This window comes from Balaenoptera musculus, chromosome 6 (assembly GCF_009873245.2).
Source record: "Balaenoptera musculus isolate JJ_BM4_2016_0621 chromosome 6, mBalMus1.pri.v3, whole genome shotgun sequence".
Classification (NCBI taxonomy): Eukaryota; Metazoa; Chordata; class Mammalia; order Artiodactyla; family Balaenopteridae; genus Balaenoptera; species Balaenoptera musculus.
In genome coordinates, this window is record NC_045790.1 from 93,417,458 (window position 1) to 93,434,124 (window position 16,667).

General features: G+C 39.0%; 1 protein-coding gene and 1 pseudogene across 1 annotated transcript in view; both read right to left on the bottom strand.

Annotated features, from left to right (window-relative positions):
- Window positions 1–16,667, bottom strand: part of SVEP1 (sushi, von Willebrand factor type A, EGF and pentraxin domain containing 1) — a 183,779-nt gene that overhangs the window by 1,606 nt on the left and 165,506 nt on the right. Inside the window, exons 44-47 of the mRNA XM_036856266.1 lie at window positions 13,710–13,880; window positions 10,214–10,309; window positions 8,330–8,425; window positions 3,951–4,044 (exon numbers count right to left, since the gene is read on the bottom strand). Coding sequence (XP_036712161.1) covers window positions 3,951–4,044; window positions 8,330–8,425; window positions 10,214–10,309; window positions 13,710–13,880 — 457 coding nt within the window. The remainder of the gene's footprint in view (window positions 1–3,950; window positions 4,045–8,329; window positions 8,426–10,213; window positions 10,310–13,709; window positions 13,881–16,667) is intronic.
- Window positions 3,633–3,732, bottom strand: LOC118897627 (annotated as a pseudogene).

The window sequence follows — 16,667 nt, forward strand, 5'->3', positions numbered from 1 at the left end:
TGAATTGCCAGTCTCTTCTGCCCTTTACCCAAAGGTATGGTAAAAGTTTTAGCAAAATGACTTTTCACGTTAGTATAACATGACCTAACCTAGGATCACCATTGACTGATCGATCCATGGTGGGCCCTTGAATCAATCTGGACTCGTGAGTTCTTCTCCTGGAATTTTAAACTGGGTCAGCACACTATTTCTGTAGATACTGGAGTGTGACAGGTAAAATGTGGGCTCTATAAGCAGTTCTGTCCTTCCATGCAAACTGAACAGCAGAGGAAAGCACTCTGCAGCAAGAGAACATGGAGAAGATGCTGGAGAGAGGAGGTGAGACGGGAGGTGAGAGACTTCAGATGGCTTTCAAGAACTCAGTCTGGTTGTCTTGATGTTGAGCCAACCCACATCTTCCGGTTCCATACAGGATCCCATTATTGTGATAACAGATTCCTTTCTTTGCTTAAGCCAGTTAGAGTTGCAGTAAGAGAGTCCTAGCTAATTCAGGTCTCCTAGAAAAATTCATCACAGCATAAGGATGGGCAGGGGGGCTGCTGAGGCCTCCGGGTTGACCTTTCCTTGAATGTGGGAAATGCCTCTAAGGTGAATTTGCCATCATTTTTTTGGATTCCATTATCAACCTTTTGCGTAAAAAAAATCTAGAAGACTGTGTTATCTTTATTAATAGACAGTATTTTAACATAAGCTGATAACTACCCTTCCCCTGGTCAAGAAAAAGCTCCTTTGACCCTTGAACAATGTCAGGGTTAGGGGCGCTGACCCTCTCAGCAGTCAAAAATTGGTGTACAACTTTACATTTGGTCAGTCCTCTGTTGTGTGGCTCTGTATCCACAGAGTCAACCAGATCGTGTGTACTGTACTATGGATTTATTGCAAAAAATCTACATACAGGTAAACAAATCCATGTTGTTCAAGGGTCAACTGTATTTTGATATTAGGGAATCACGCAAACTCTGAGTTTCCTTTTCTTATCTGTAAAATGAAGTAGTTGAAACATTAAGTCTAAAATTATAAGAATGTTACAAATACTTCTTGTTCCTTTTTGAGTCACTGTCATTCTTACTCCTTTTATTTTTTTTCTCTCTCTCTCTTCTATTCTTTGCTCTCTTTTTTCCCAGCAATTCTCTCCAGTTTGACTCTCAAGTTCTTTCGACTCTGCTCTCAGGTAAAATGATCATCTTTATCTTGGAAACGTCTAAATATACTTGTACAATCCAAATTTGTTCTTTGGGGTTCAGTTTTTTTTCTCTCTGCAGAGGTGGCATATATTTGAGGTGATATGAAGAAATTCATGGGCATGAGATTTTTTTTTTGTTAATTAAGTTTGTATTTAGATAGATTTTTGTCTTTGCAAGTTGACTTTGATATTCCAATCGAAATGAAATAAAAGGAAATGGAAAAATAAAAGCTCTTTTCAGTTAACTTTTAAAAATCAATATGGAAATATCCATTTGTTTTTAATGATTCCTGTAAGATGGAAGTAAATATACAAAATACAAATCTAAGTGATGTAATACAATGATGTATATTAAAAGTTTTAAAATAGAGCTGGTGATGTTCCAACATTGCAATATTTGTGAGGACAATGTTTTAATATTGAAAATATTTTGGCAATGGTATGACGCAATATGTAATCAGAATGGTATGTTACTGGCATAAAAACAGATACATAGATCAATGAAGCAGAATAGAGAACCCAGAAATAAATGCACACATATATGGTCAGTTAACTCATGACAAAAGAGCCAAGAATATACAATGGGGAAAGGACAGTCTCTTCGATGAATGGTACTGGGAAAACTGGACAGCCACGTGCAAAAGGATGAAAGTAGACCATTATCTTACACCATACACAAAAATCAACTCAAAATGAATTAAAGATTTGAATGTAAGACTTGAAACCTTAAAACTCCTAGAAGAAAACATAAGGTGGTAGGCTCCTTGACGTCAGCCTTGGCATGATTTTTTTTGGGTTTGACACCAAAAACAAAGGCAACAGAAGCAAAAATAAACAAGTGGGACTACATCCAACTAAAAAGATTTTGCACAGCACAGAAAAGCATCAGCAAAATGAAAAGTCAATCTACTGAACGGGAGAAAATATTTGGCAACCATATATCTTGTAAGGGGTTAACATCCAAAAAATATAAAGAACTCATACAACTCAAAAGCAAAAAAAACTCCATCTGATTAAAGAATGGGCAGAGGATCCAAACAGACATTTTTCCATAGAAGACATACAGAAGGCCAACAGGTAGGTACATGAAAAGATGCTCAACATCACTAATCATCGGGAAACACAAATTAAAACTACAATTAGACATCATCTCACACCTATTAGAATGGCTATTATCAAAAAGACAAGAAATAACAAGCATTGTTGAGGATGTAGAGAAAAGGAAACCCTTGTGCACTATTGGTGGGAATGTAAATTGGTACAGCCACTGTACAAAACAGTATGGAGGCTCCTCAAAAAATTTAAAATAAAACTACCATATGATCCTGCAATTCCGCTTCTGGGTATTTAACTGAAGAAAACAAAAACACTAACTCTAAAAGATATCTGCACCCCCATGTTCATTTCAGCATTATTTACAACAGCCAAGACATGGAAACAACCTAAGTGTCCATCAATGGATAAATGGATAAAGAAAATATGTGTGTGTGTACACACACACACACCCACACACCACAATGGAATATTATTAAGCCATAAAAAGAATGAAATCTTGCCAACTCTGACAACATGGATGGACCTTGAGGGCATTATGCTAAGTGAAATGAGTCAAAGGAAGACAAGTACCGTATGATCTCGCTTGTATGTAGAATTTACAACCAAAACCCAAACCAAACTTATAGATACACAGAACAGGTGGGTGGTCGCCAGAGGTAGCGGTGGGGGTAGTGGGTGAGCAAAATGGGTGAAAGGAGTCAAAAGGTACAAACTTCCAGTTATAAAATAAATGTCATGCGGATGTAATGTATAACATGGCAATTATAATTAATAATGCTGTATAGCACATTTGATATTGCTAAGACAGTAGATCTTAAAGGTTCTCATCACAAGAAAAAAATTTTATAACTATGTACACGGACTTACATAGTTAACTAGACTTATTGTGGTGTTCACTGTGCAATATATACATACAAATATTGAATCACTATGTTGTACTAATATACTAAACTAATATAATGCTGTATGTCCATTACACCTCAATAAAAAAGTTTAAATTATAATTATTTTTTAAAAATTATTTCAAACTATTTCTCCTTTGATTTATTTTTGTGATAATCTTTTCTCAACTATGATATTTATCTGGTTAGAAATGAGAAACCAATTGCTAGAACATATTTTTACATAAATTTTCTTGTAGTCCATTAAATACTGACTATATATACCATAAAAAATATGAAACAAAAATTTTGACTTTAAAAACAAACATTCCTTATCATCAATTTCAATTCTATCTTTTATTATAAACAGGAATAGAAATGAACATCAATAAAACATATTGAGTTTGTTATTTATTTGCATCCTTGCATATGAAGGGTGCAATCTTCTGTTCAAGAAGGCAGTTAATTTATTTGTTTAATTAACCCTTTTTTCCCTTTTTTTTTTTTTGTGGAAAAATATGGAACACTTCACAAATTTGCAAGTCCTCCTTATGCAGGGGCTATGCTAATCTTCTCTGTGTTGTTCCAATTTTAGTATATGTGCTGTAACACATATGTGTTTTTGAGAAGTCATTGTTTTGTCAATCCTTAACTAATACTTCTTCGTTTGGCTTTAGTTCAAATTTAGGGAATATCTCAAAATGGATGGTTTTGGATACAAAATGCTTACATTCAAACTAGAGGTACCTTCTGGCTCTTGAGACAACTTAACTGACTTGAATTTCAGTCTCCTTATGTTATAGATAAAGAGTAGTTTTTGGTTGTCTTACCTGGAACAGTCATGTCCTGTCCAAGCCGAGAGACAATGGCATCGGTTTGGTCTTACGCATTTTCCACCATTTAAGCAGGGAGACTGGCAAACAGCTGGGATGAAAAATTCATGTGTTTATTTAATGAATACTGAGCAATTGTGAAGATGCCCATGAAGGCAGGCAGAATAAGATTTGACTCTGCTTTCTGCTCCAGCCGCCAACATTCCTCATGGACTGCATCCTGCTACTTTGCTCAACCTCATGTCATTATGTGGTACCACCTCCCTTTTTCCTTCCAGCCGAGTCAATTTTCATATTTAAGCCCCAGGTTAAGTTCTACCTACATACTGAAACCTTTGCTGATAACTCAGAGTCGACTGATTTTTCTCTTTAATCTTTTTATTTGTTCAACCAATTTGACACACACTGTTTTGGAATGTAAATTATTCAAATACTCGATGAGACTGTAAGTCTCTGGAGGGAGCCAGCACTGAACTCTATGACTGATGAAGTCATTACATCAGACATCAACTCTTACGACAACAGATCAGGCATGCAGACTGTCTAACATGACAGATGATTCAAAAGCCCTTTGTGTTTGCTAGGAAACATATTTCATGGCTTTTACCATTGGAATTACAGAAACTGGGGTAGAGTTAAAAATTAGCCACAGGTGAAACCCTGAGTGAACACCCAGGGATTTACTATGCAGACATCTTTCTCACAAGTCCTTAGTCTCAGAATCAAACACTTCATCTGCATGAATCTATCTGTTAAAAAACCTAAGGACACTAAAAACTGATGAAGACCAGTCAGTTTAACGTATCAAAGAAAAAAATAAAATGTCTGTTGGGAGAAAGCTGGGAATGAGAAACATTTAAGTCTCATGATTTCAGCCTCATTATAGCTTGGAAAGGGCAGGCTTCCCCAGAGGAAAAACTCATCTTTGGTGAGAGATAAAGAAATGTCACTTCTCTAATCACTCATTCATAAAATATGGGGAAAACGTCAGCAATCCAGGTACTGGATAAGCTCTGAGAGAGGACAAGAAGGAAAACACCAGTCTTTGCCCTTAGCTTTCTTGACGAGCAAGCTAAAAGAATGAGCGTATTTGCAATATAACAAAAAGGAAATTATGAAATAAAGCAGGATTAAAAATAGCAAAAATAAAACCCAATAATCCACAACTAATTCTCCATATCTGCTTGCTAATATATATAAAAAAATTACTCTTTTTCAAGAGCATGATGATTTAGTGGTACTTGACTGTACTAACAAATTTTTTATTATTTTCACTTCTCTGTCTAAAAGCCTAACACCTTCCTCCTTCCCTATAACATGGGTGCCCCCAACGTTCTATTCTGGGCCACCTTCTCATGCTACGTGTCTTCTGAAAAGACTTATTTTTTCTCCCCCATGAATGTCTTCCAATGATGACTGAGATATTTCTATCTTCAATGTAGATGAGTCTTCTGGGAATCTAAATCATCATCCAATTGCCTGTCAGACCCCTCCCTTTTATGTTCCACTGGCCCCTCAAACTCAGCATGTCCTTACTTACTTAACTCCTTATCTGTACCTTCAAACCTGTTCCTCTTGGGTTCTCTATCTCAAGGGTAGAAATGGCACCACCTTCCACTCAGGGGCCCAAACTGGAAATATCAGTCTTGGCTCTCTTCAGACCTTTACTCCTACAATACATCTATAACCAAGTAGTGTTGATTCATCTCCCTAACTTCTCTCCAATCCATCCTTTTTGGTCGTCCTTATTTCTCTAGACTTCATAACCTCTTGCCAGTTCTGCTTTGATAACTCCCTAACAAGTCTCCCTAATTGAAGTCTTGCTTTCTGCCCTTCTCCGTACTGCTGCCAAAATCATTTTTCAAAAAGAAAATCTGATCACATGATTTTCCTGCTTAAGACCCTTTAGTGGCTTCTGTGGCTCAGAAGACATAATCCAGCATCTTGAACTTGGCATGCAACGTGCTTCCTAATCTGGCTCTGCCCATCTTTACAGCTTCATTTCCAGCCACACCCCTACACTGCCTCTGTGGCTTCAGCTCTGTTTTGCTGATCACGTTTGTGCTACTCTTCCATGCCTTTGGCTAGAATGAGCTCCTCCTGGTGACTCCTCTTCCTTTGATTCTATGCTTGGGAAGCCTTTTCTGAATGTCTGCACTTGGGTAGTTTACCCATCTTCACTGTTGTCCTTTTAGAGAATTCAGTTAGCCTCTAGTCACCTACTTATAGGCCACTCTTTATCCTTTCTTATTTTCTACATTGGATTCTGGAGGGCAGGAGCTCCTGTTTTATACTGTACATTGAATATCAATACTTAGTGGGTATAAGTGGGATATGGGCTGAGGTAGCTGCGGCAAGATTAAAAAATAAAGACTATACGGCTCATGTCATGAAGGTGCTTAATGTCAGTTAGGGAGCTAAGGAGCTAAAAGAAATACAAATAAATCAGATCAACTGAGCTTTAAATGGCATGGTTCTAGCTAATTGTGTAATATCTATAGACACGGAATGTTAGAAGATAGATTACCGTGGTAGAGAGCAAGTTTAGGGACAAGAGGAAACTTGGCCAGGGCTTTGGAGGTTGGGTCAAGTTTCAATAGGTAGAGGAAGCCACGTCTGCAGGGGACAGGATGTGACTGGCAGGATGGGAAGTAAGGTGTATCAGGTGTGCTGACGCCAGTCTTCTGAGAGTCAGAAGAATTTGGGTTGGATGTGAAGAAAACAGGCAACCATCTTAGGTTCTTAAAAAGGGCAATTCATGCCCAAGGTAGTGTGTAATGGTGTTGTTTTGGAAAAGGAGATGGGAAGGTCAAGTAGTAGACTCTGGCGGTGATCCAAAGGAGGGGTCTTTTACTAGCTGGTGATAGTGGGGATAGAGTAAGATGCAAGAGATACTGTGCAGGAAGGAACAGAAGGAGTGCTGATACTGGTAATCTCAGATGAAGGGGAGGGAGAGTGGAGGATGTCTCCACCTGGAAGCATGATGCCACCACCTGCAAAGATAAGATGCCTGGGAAAGGGCAAGGCTGGTTTGCAGGTAGCTTCAATTTTGTATGCATGAGAAATATAGATAAATACCAAGGCTGATTTGTAATAAAGAAATACCAAATAGATTGCTGTAAGAGTTTCAAATAAAAGCTTCAAATTTAGCCTCCGGTATTACATTTTTCCTTTCCTACACTCATGGATACCTCACTTTTGGCTTTATGTGGGATGGCTGCACATCTGATTTTGCCTTTTTACCTTTCACTACCATTTCCCTGGCTTACCTATTAATAGTGCCCCTTTCATTCTCAAAAACGTCCCAGTCTGGAGGCTAAATTATATGGTCACCCCAGCCTCAGAGCTCATGACAAGCTCTGGTGTCAGCTAGCCTGTTCTACTTTACAATTAACCTCACTAGGAGGTGGTATACATATTATTTACAGGAGGAATAGTGGAGTGTTAAATAAATATAGCAAGTCCTTTGCTTTTAATAGTTGCCTGAAAATTAGGACATTAAAAAGGTAAAAAAATCGTATCATTTAAAACTGACTGATTTATTAGACAATTACTGAAAATCCTATCATATGCAGGCACTATGCTAGGTACTGAAGATATAAAGATCACAAAGGAATATCCCTGCCCTCAGGTGGCACACAATCTAGTGAGGGCAGGGAAAGTTCAATAACCAAGCTATTAAACAGATATCAAAGCACAGTAGGATAAATGCCCGTATTTGAGACAGACAAGGGTTACTAAGGGGACATGTTTGTCACCAACCAATCAACAACAGTTTGTTACTGTCTTCCATGATAAGGAACCACCTCTTGTTGAGTTTTTGCACTTTAACTTAAATTGTATTTATTTAGAGCCTTGTTCTTTCTAGATAGGTACTGCGAATTTAGTGATTTAGCTTCATAGAGATTAAAATAAATATTCTTCCAAACTCCTGCATTGTTTCCTCTACATTCTGCAAAACAGAGCAAATGACATGAAGAAGGCTGACAGCTGAGTCGACTCAGATGCTCTTTTTTGTCACACGACCCCGAGAGGTGTCTCTGAGGCAGCCATAGGTTCAGCATTGAGACCGCCATTCAAGGGACCGCCTTGAGGAATGATTTTTTTTTTTTTAATTTTTTTTTTTTGGATCTTTTCAACCAAGATCCCATGTGGGATCTTAGTTCCCCGGCCAGGGATTGAACCCATGCCCCCTGCATTGGAAGCGTGGAATCTTAACCGCTGGACCGCCACGGAAGTCCCTTGAGGAATTCTTGAGAAATTCTGATACCCTTTTGTTTCGCTGCCACCTCTGAATCTGAGTCACACTCAACGGTGTCCTCTAGGGCTTCAGAGAGTCAAGTCACCAAGAAAACAAACCATGAGAGGAGGCCTACCTGTGTGACAGCGGGACCCTGTCCAGCCAGATGGACAGTCACACTGATACGGTGCCACACAGCGACCGCCGTTCAGACAGGGAAGAATGCAGATTGCTAGAAAGGAGATCAGAAAGGATTTGATCAAAACACACACACTCAGATATGTTCAAGTGTTCAAAAAACATTTTCCAGGAGGAGTAAAACCTTGGATGACCCACTAGATAATCTTCCATATGCTCTGTTTATTAATCAGTATCATTGGGAAAACACAATCCAGAAAGTCAGTCTGAACCCTCAACCTGATGTAATGACTCTAATGCCAAATGCACTCTTTCCGAGAGGACACACTGTAATCGATGCCTGCTAAGTGCTTTGCTTTCTATTCACAAACTAAGCAGAATGTTCTCCATTTGTTATCGTTTCAAATTTCCATTACGAATTACATAAAATGCTCTAAGAGGGTTTGGCTACCTCGAGATTCTCTTCTTGCCTTTAATTAAATGTGAGAATGGGAGTCAGATAAGCTCTTCCGTGGGCTGGTGTTGGCAACACATTAGTAGTGATGGGACAGCTCAGCCTTTATTTTCTTGGAGCTGAGGCCTGATGGTGACTGAATGAGGCCTCCCTTACACCCTCCACGGCAATCACTTCTCCTACTAGAAATTACTGAGCTCTGTAAAGAGGTGTAGTCTGTTTAAAAGGAGTGGGATTGTCTACTGGCTTGGTACTCAAAGCACGGTTCTCAAACCCAAAACGTTGGTATTATGTAGGACTTGGCTAGAAATGCAGACTCTCAGGTCCCAACCCAGATCTACCAAATCAGAATCTGCATTTAACTTCTCCCAGGTGTTTTGTATGCACAGTAAAGCTTGGGAAGGCCTGCTCTAATGCATTACCGGCACATATTCAGTGAACTAAGCCAAGCCTGTTGTTACCCCAGGGTAAATGTTTCCCCAGTCTTTGGATCATTAGCATTATAGCAGGCCATGTGTGGGAGCCCTAAGTGGGAAGGCAGGATTGGAGAGAAGAAGAAGGAAAAATGCAATTCTCTTCTTTCTGAATCACTGTGAGAACACTTGCTTTGGCAAGTTGTTAGCAGCCTAAATTGATTTCCATCCTATATTTTCCTTTCTAGATTAGTTGAAATAGTTACACTTTAGAATCTCTTATAAAATGTCTGGCCTTAAAAAGAACAGATATAGACCAATGGCCATCACGTTAGTGACTCAATGTGATTTACACACTCCCAATGAAACATGAAATCATTTTATCCATCCATATATATTTTTTAAGATATTGAAACAAAGTATAGTTTAGACATTAAAAAAAATTAAAACCATTCATTTACATTCTTTCGGAAATTCAAATTTAAATGCATTTCCATGAGGATCGAAATTCTATGTTAATTTATCAAGCACTGTATAGATATGAGAGTACCAACTTTCCTTACTTTCTTAATTGGGAAGAGCTACCCTTAATTAATGGTGGGCTCCAAATCTTACCTGAAAAGTACAATGTTATGCAATGCCATGAATTTATACCAACTGTAGCAATGAGTGGCACAGAACATAAACAGAAGTGAGATAAAGGAAGACCAAGGTTGTGGAACCCTCTATTATAAGCTCCTTCCCAAGAAGATTCTTGGAAATCTGCGCCAGGAGGCAGATGAAGACAGCTTTGGATGGATCTTGATAACTGTATTTTTCAAGATCACTGATATTCTAGATGTTCTGCAACTAAATGACATATGTAAATCAGCCCTTGGCCCTCTGTCTGGTCTGCTATGGGATTTAAGCAAGTGAATTTCTGCCACTGGTAAAGCCAGCTCCTAGTAACTCCCCTGAGTTGGCAACTTCTAGGCTAACCACTGGGACTCAAAGTAAGATTTGAGGACAGACTCACGCTCTTCACAGAGACGCCCCATCCAGCCGTCTGGACAGGAACAAGCATTTGGGCGTTGGCAGATACCTCCATTCTGACATGGGAACCGACAGACAGCTGGAAAACAAGCAGGATGAGCCATAAATCTAGGGAATTATGGAAGGGTGGTTGTCGAAAATAGGACTGATTATTTACATTTCATGCTATTTCCTTGAATCGAGTTTTAAGGAAGAGAAACAAAACCCAACCTCAAGATTCGGTTGGGGATGAGCATGAGGGGCTCAGGAGGGGCATAAGCAAGCTTGGGTAGTTCTGAGACTGTAACTATCAACGTTTTCATAATTTGAGGATTCAGGGCAGGAGGGAACAAGGTGGTTTATATAAAAAGATAGTCTCTTTTGATCTGGACCAGGGGAAGTGCCCTTCTAGAAGATGCGAAAATTCTCTTCCAAAGGAGGCCTTTGATGGCCGGTAGCTCTTTGGTGATACCACTGTCCCACACTATCTTAAACAAGTGAAGAAACAAACAAACAAACAAGTAAACAAACACACAACTTTCATTTGACTTCTGACTTTAAGTGACACCTGGGCTATTCCTTGAGGATACCACCTCCTCAGCAACCCTCTCAAGAGGAGTTTGCACATACTCTTACAACCCATGTGCTGGTGATCTCATTTCTCATTGCTGCTTCCAGACAATTAATCTCCTTTCTCTTGCAATAACCCTTGCCTCTTTTGAGGCTCATGCCTTTCATTCACTGATTTCCTCAACTCTCCCTGCCCCCAAAGTCACTGAAGACTTTGGCATTTTTGACTTAAGACATGACACCATAAAACTCCTAGAAGAGAACATTAGCAAAACATTCTCTGACATAAATTGTAGCACTATTTTCTCAGGTCAGTTTCCCAAGGCAAAAGAAATAAAAGCAAAAATAAACAAATGGGACCTAATCAAACCTATAAGCTTTTGCATAGCAAAGGAAACCAAAAACAAAATGAAAAGACAACCTATGGGCTGGGAGAAAATATTTGCAAATGATGCTACCGACAAGGGCTTAATTTCCAAAATATACAAACAGCCCATACAACTCAATATCAAAAAAACCAACAACCTAATTTAAAAATGGGCAGAAGATCTAAATAGACATTTCTCCAAAGAAGACATACAGATGGCCAACAGGCACATGAAAAGATGCTCAACATCACTAGTTATTAGAGAAATGCAAACCAAAACTACAATGAGTTATCACCTCACACTGGTCAGAATGGCCATCATCAAAAAGTCTACAAATAATAAACGCTGGACAGGGTGTGGAGAAAACCCTCCTACACCGTTGGTGGGAATGTAAATTGGTGCAGCCACTAAGGAGAACAGTATGGAGGTCCCTTAAAAATTTTTAAAAATTTACCATATTAGTTACCGTATGATCCAGCAATCCTACTCCTGGGCATATATCCAGAAAAGACAAAAACTGTAATACGAAAAGATACACACACCCCAGTGTTTGTAGCAGACAATAGCCAATAGCTATTAGCAGACAATAGCTGCTAATAGCCAATAGCTAATAGCAGACAACAGACAATAGCCAAGAAGCAACCTAAGTGTCCACCAACCTAAGTGTCCATATATATATATATGCACACACACACACACACACACACATATATACACAATGGAATATTACTCAGCCATAAAGAAGAACGAAATATTGCCATTTGCAGCAACATGGATGGACCTAGAGATTATCATACTAAGTGAAGTACGTCAGAGAAAGACAAATATTATATGATATCACTTATATGTGGAAACTAAAAAATAATACAAATGAACTTATTTACAAAACAGAAACAGACTCACAGATAAAGAAAACAAAATTATGGTTACCAAAGGGGAAAGGAAGAGGAGTATGGGACTAACAGATAAACAATACTATATATAAAATAAATAAAAAGGATTTATTGTATAGCATAGGGAACTATATTCAATATCTTTTTTTTTTTGGCGGGGGGCCGCACCATGCGGGCTTGCAGGATCTTAGTTTGCCAACCAGATATTGAACCCAGGCCCTCGGCAGTGAAAGTGCAGAGTCCTAACCACTGGATCGGCAGGGAATTGCCTCAATATCTTGTAATAACCTATAATGGAAAAGAATCTGGAAAAGAATATATATCCGAATCACTTTGCTGTACATCTGAAACTAACACAGTATTGTAAATCAACTATAAAATTGAAAAATCAACAATAAAATAATAAAATAATAAATAATAAAATAATAATAATAATAAAATAATAATAAAATAATAAAAAAAAGACTTTGGCCTTTTTTCACCCCAAATCCAAATCTGACCACTGTCCTCATGGCCATGTGGACAACCCATCTAACAACGTGATTATTCTTTTAGATCCTTGGTGATGTCTGTCTTGTTCGGTAGCAGAATTCCTCACTTTCAGTAAGTATTTGTAGAATGAATGGAATAATTATTATGATTTGTAAAAAACAGTAGCCTATCTTATTAGAGAAATGTAAGTTTTAGAAGGACATACTAGGATGTCTCATTATCTACCTCATTCCATTTTGCAGAATTTTCAACATAGAAACCTCCCCCCGAGAAGATATTATTATTATTATTTTTTTAGTTTTATTTATTTATTTATTTTTGGCTGCGTTGGGTCTTTGTTGCTGCGCACAGGCTTTCTCTAGTTGTGGCAAGCGGGGGCTACTCTTCATTGCGGTGCGTGGGCTTCTCATTGTGGTGGCTTCTCTTGTTGTGGAGCCTGGGCTCTAGGCGCATGCGGGCTCAGTAGTTGTGGCTCACAGGCTTAGTTGCTCCACGGCATGTGGGATCTTCCTGGACCAGGGCTCGAACCCATGTCCCCTGCATTGGCAGGCAGATTCTTAACCACTGCACCACCAGGGAAGTCCCCGAGAAGATATTATTGAATGCACTCACAAAATTCATCCTTAGGTTTGCAAATTCAATCCAGCAAGTAAAGAGACAGCTCGTGTAAACATGGAATGCTCGCCACCAGCCCCCAGCATGTCCAGGGAGACCAAGTGGTGGGCTCTGCTTCCCTGGGGCTGCCCAGTACCTCTTGTCTCATACTCTGCCCTCTGGGTGGGCTGCCTCATCCCTTATGGGGCTCAGGGGTCTGCTCAGGATGGACGAGTAGAACTGGAATCTGTGTTGAAACACCTGAGTGTCCAGGAGGTGCCCTCATGGCCCAGATATGACACAGCTCCCCTTAGCAGCTGGAGAACACTTCCAAGATTTGGAGAGAAGACTTGCGTAAGGAGCCATGATTGACTCAGAAAGGGGCCATGTGCTGGGCCAGAGGTCTGTGTGCAAGCCTTCAAAAATCAAACTCATAAAGTTAAGGAAAATGACACATGTTAAAAGAAGACTGAAAGCCAAGGAAAGATAAAATAGCATGCATACTAGTTGTTGGCCATATCAGACTGCCATATACATTTTCCTACAGCTTCACTAAGAACTAACCATTCAAATATTTCCTTACCTCTGCAGACAGGAGGTGATGTCCAGGTTCCATTCTCTAGGCAAACACTCCTCAGGGAACCCTCCAACATGTATCCACTGTAACACGAGTAGGTGATCATGTCCCCATATTGATAATGTACACCTCGGGCAATTGCATTTTCTACATGAGTTGGTGGACCACATGAGATTTCTATAGGAAAACCAAAAATATAATTAAGCTTGTGCTACTAACCCAGCCAGTGGTCGGGAGAGGACACAGTTTCACCTCTAAGACTTAAAGAGGAAAGACAAAATACACAAAGGTAACCTTTTCACCTACATAATATCTGAAAGACACCAGAAACTAAAAGCATCACCTGCTGCTCTCTAGAAAAATTAGATGAGATGTACAATCAAAGGTTTTGTCTTCTGATTCATATGTTGAAGCTGAGCTATTTTATACTCAAGGCAACAAGTCTTGCCTTCTTCTATCCCACCAAAGAGGTATAAGAACTTCAATACAGCATGCTTATCAAATAAGAAGAGAAGAAGCATGGGGATTATTTATAGTCTATCACTTTAGAGTAAAGATCATGAATTGTAGTACTGCGGATTCCATCATGGCTGTTTTATTAGTGCCTAGAACAGTGCCTGGTGTACAATGGGCTCTCGATACATGTTTGAAAGATGAGTATATGAATGAATACCATCTCTAGCCTAAAGATACTCCATTTACACAGCTTGATGAGGTTTATGAAATTCAAGGTTTCACATTAGTTTCCCTCTTTCCAAGACTGTAAAGCAGTGACTCTCTTCTTTTGGAAAGTGTAAGATTGAAGGAGAATCCTCTCTTTTAAAAGCACAGGTACTGAATATTTAAATAAAAACGTTTATAACTAATTTTGCTTTGAGAATTTTACAAGAGAATAAACTAGATAACTAGAGTTTTTCTGTGGTGTCTCACAAGACAAGGACTGGATTGGAGTCAGGACTCTCATTAATATCCAGTTTGTATAAGGCTAACTTTTAGATGAGTCTTCATGAACTGGCTTCTAAAAGGTCACTTTGTGGTCATAATACTATTAAAATCTTGCCAGAGGGGATGATCAATTTGTCTGATTCTTCTAAATTTTCTTTTCCTTCTAAGGTAGTTAAAAACATTAATTCAATCAGTCAGATATCCAATATGTATCAATGCATACTGTGTACCAGAAACTGGAAGGAAATAAATGGAGAAAATGCTGTACCTTTGCTCAGACAATTGGGTGAAGATAGAGAAATACTGTTGTACAACTTAAAAAGAGCTATATTAGAGGTCCGGATGCCATACTGTAGAAAAATTGAGGTGAATGTAACTAATTATGCTTAGGATTGTCAGGGTATGAATCACAACGACAGTGGCCTTTGGACCAGGCTATAAAGCTCGAGTGGATAGGAGGACTATTGCTTCCAGGTTGGGAGAACAGCACGTAAAAAGATACCAGTGAGCTTGATGGTTCACAGACGTGGTTGTCAAAGCACGGATTTCAGGCCACCTGTGTGGGAATCAGCTTGGGTTCTTATTAAAAATGCAAACTTCTGGGTTTTCTAGCTTTTGAGTCTGCATCTTACATACTCTCCCCAGAGGATTCTCATACACACTAAATTTTAATCACTGATTTGTAGTGATAAATAGCAGGATGAGGTGAAAAGGATGAGGAAGGTGGCTGCTTTGGTCCCTCAGGAAGGATATTTGTTCTAAGCCAAAGACTTCCTGTCTAACAGAAAATGCAAAAGAGGGATTGAGGACAAGTGTGGAAACTGTCTCCTCTCCTAGGCAACCCCGGATCTTCTCAAGAATACTGAGGAATAATTAAGCATGCACTGAAGGGACATTTGTAATAAATGCATGTCTCTCCTGGCTCTTGCTTCCAGTGCCCCGAGTGGTAAGCCTCCGGGAGCTAAGGCCAACGTGAGGATATGTGGGCAGAATCGGGCCACTTGGCCTGCTTTAGTTCAGGCTGATGGCTTTAAAGGAGCCTAGACAGTCAAGGCTTATACATACTTAGTTCGTCCCACTTCACTAGGGGTAGATTTCATAAGGAGTTGGGACCCAAATCCCAGCTAAAAGTATGATACACACTTTTCTGGAGTAAAATCAAAATTCTAATGCTGCAGTAGGCTGCTAGCTGAAAATTCAAGGATTTGGGGCTATTTTACAGCTCTTCCTATCAGGACATATCACAAATATATACCAATTCATTTTTCAAAACAAACCTATAAGATAGACATTATTGGTGCTATTTACAAATGAGAACTCCAAAGTTCGGAGAAGTTAGGGCACTAGCATAAGTTTAGAATTAGAAAGTTTTGAGGACAGAACTCAAACCCAGGTTTTCTCTGATTTCAGAATCCCCATGGCCTTCATATGCACATTTTTCATCTCATTAATTAAAGTGCAAGTGTTCCGAAGATGAAGACCACTGTAGGCATAACATATTTTTATACTATGTAGCCCATTACCTCGCATCTGGTTAGACTCAATGAATATTTGTTAGTTGACTGCTGTAGAGGGAGTTGCCTGGACCACAAAGGAGGGCAGGATATTGGGCAGGAAAGATGCTTTATGTGTGTTAAGAAATGTCAAAAGCTCTATAAAAAAGAATGAAATAATGCCATTTACAGCACTAGAGATTATCACCCTAAGTGAAGTTAAGTCAGACAGAGAAAGACAAATATCATATGATATCACTTATATGTGGAATCTAAGAAATGATACAAGTGAACTTATTTATACAACAGAAACAGACCCACAGACATATAAAACAATCTTATGGTTACTAAAGGGAAAGGAGGGGGAGGGATAACTTAGGAATTTGGGATTAACAGATACACACTACTATATATAAAATAGCACAGGGTACTATATTCAATATCTTGTAATAACCTATACTGGAAAAGAATCTGAAAAAGAATATATATATAGATATTTGTAACTGAATCACTTTGCTGTCCACCT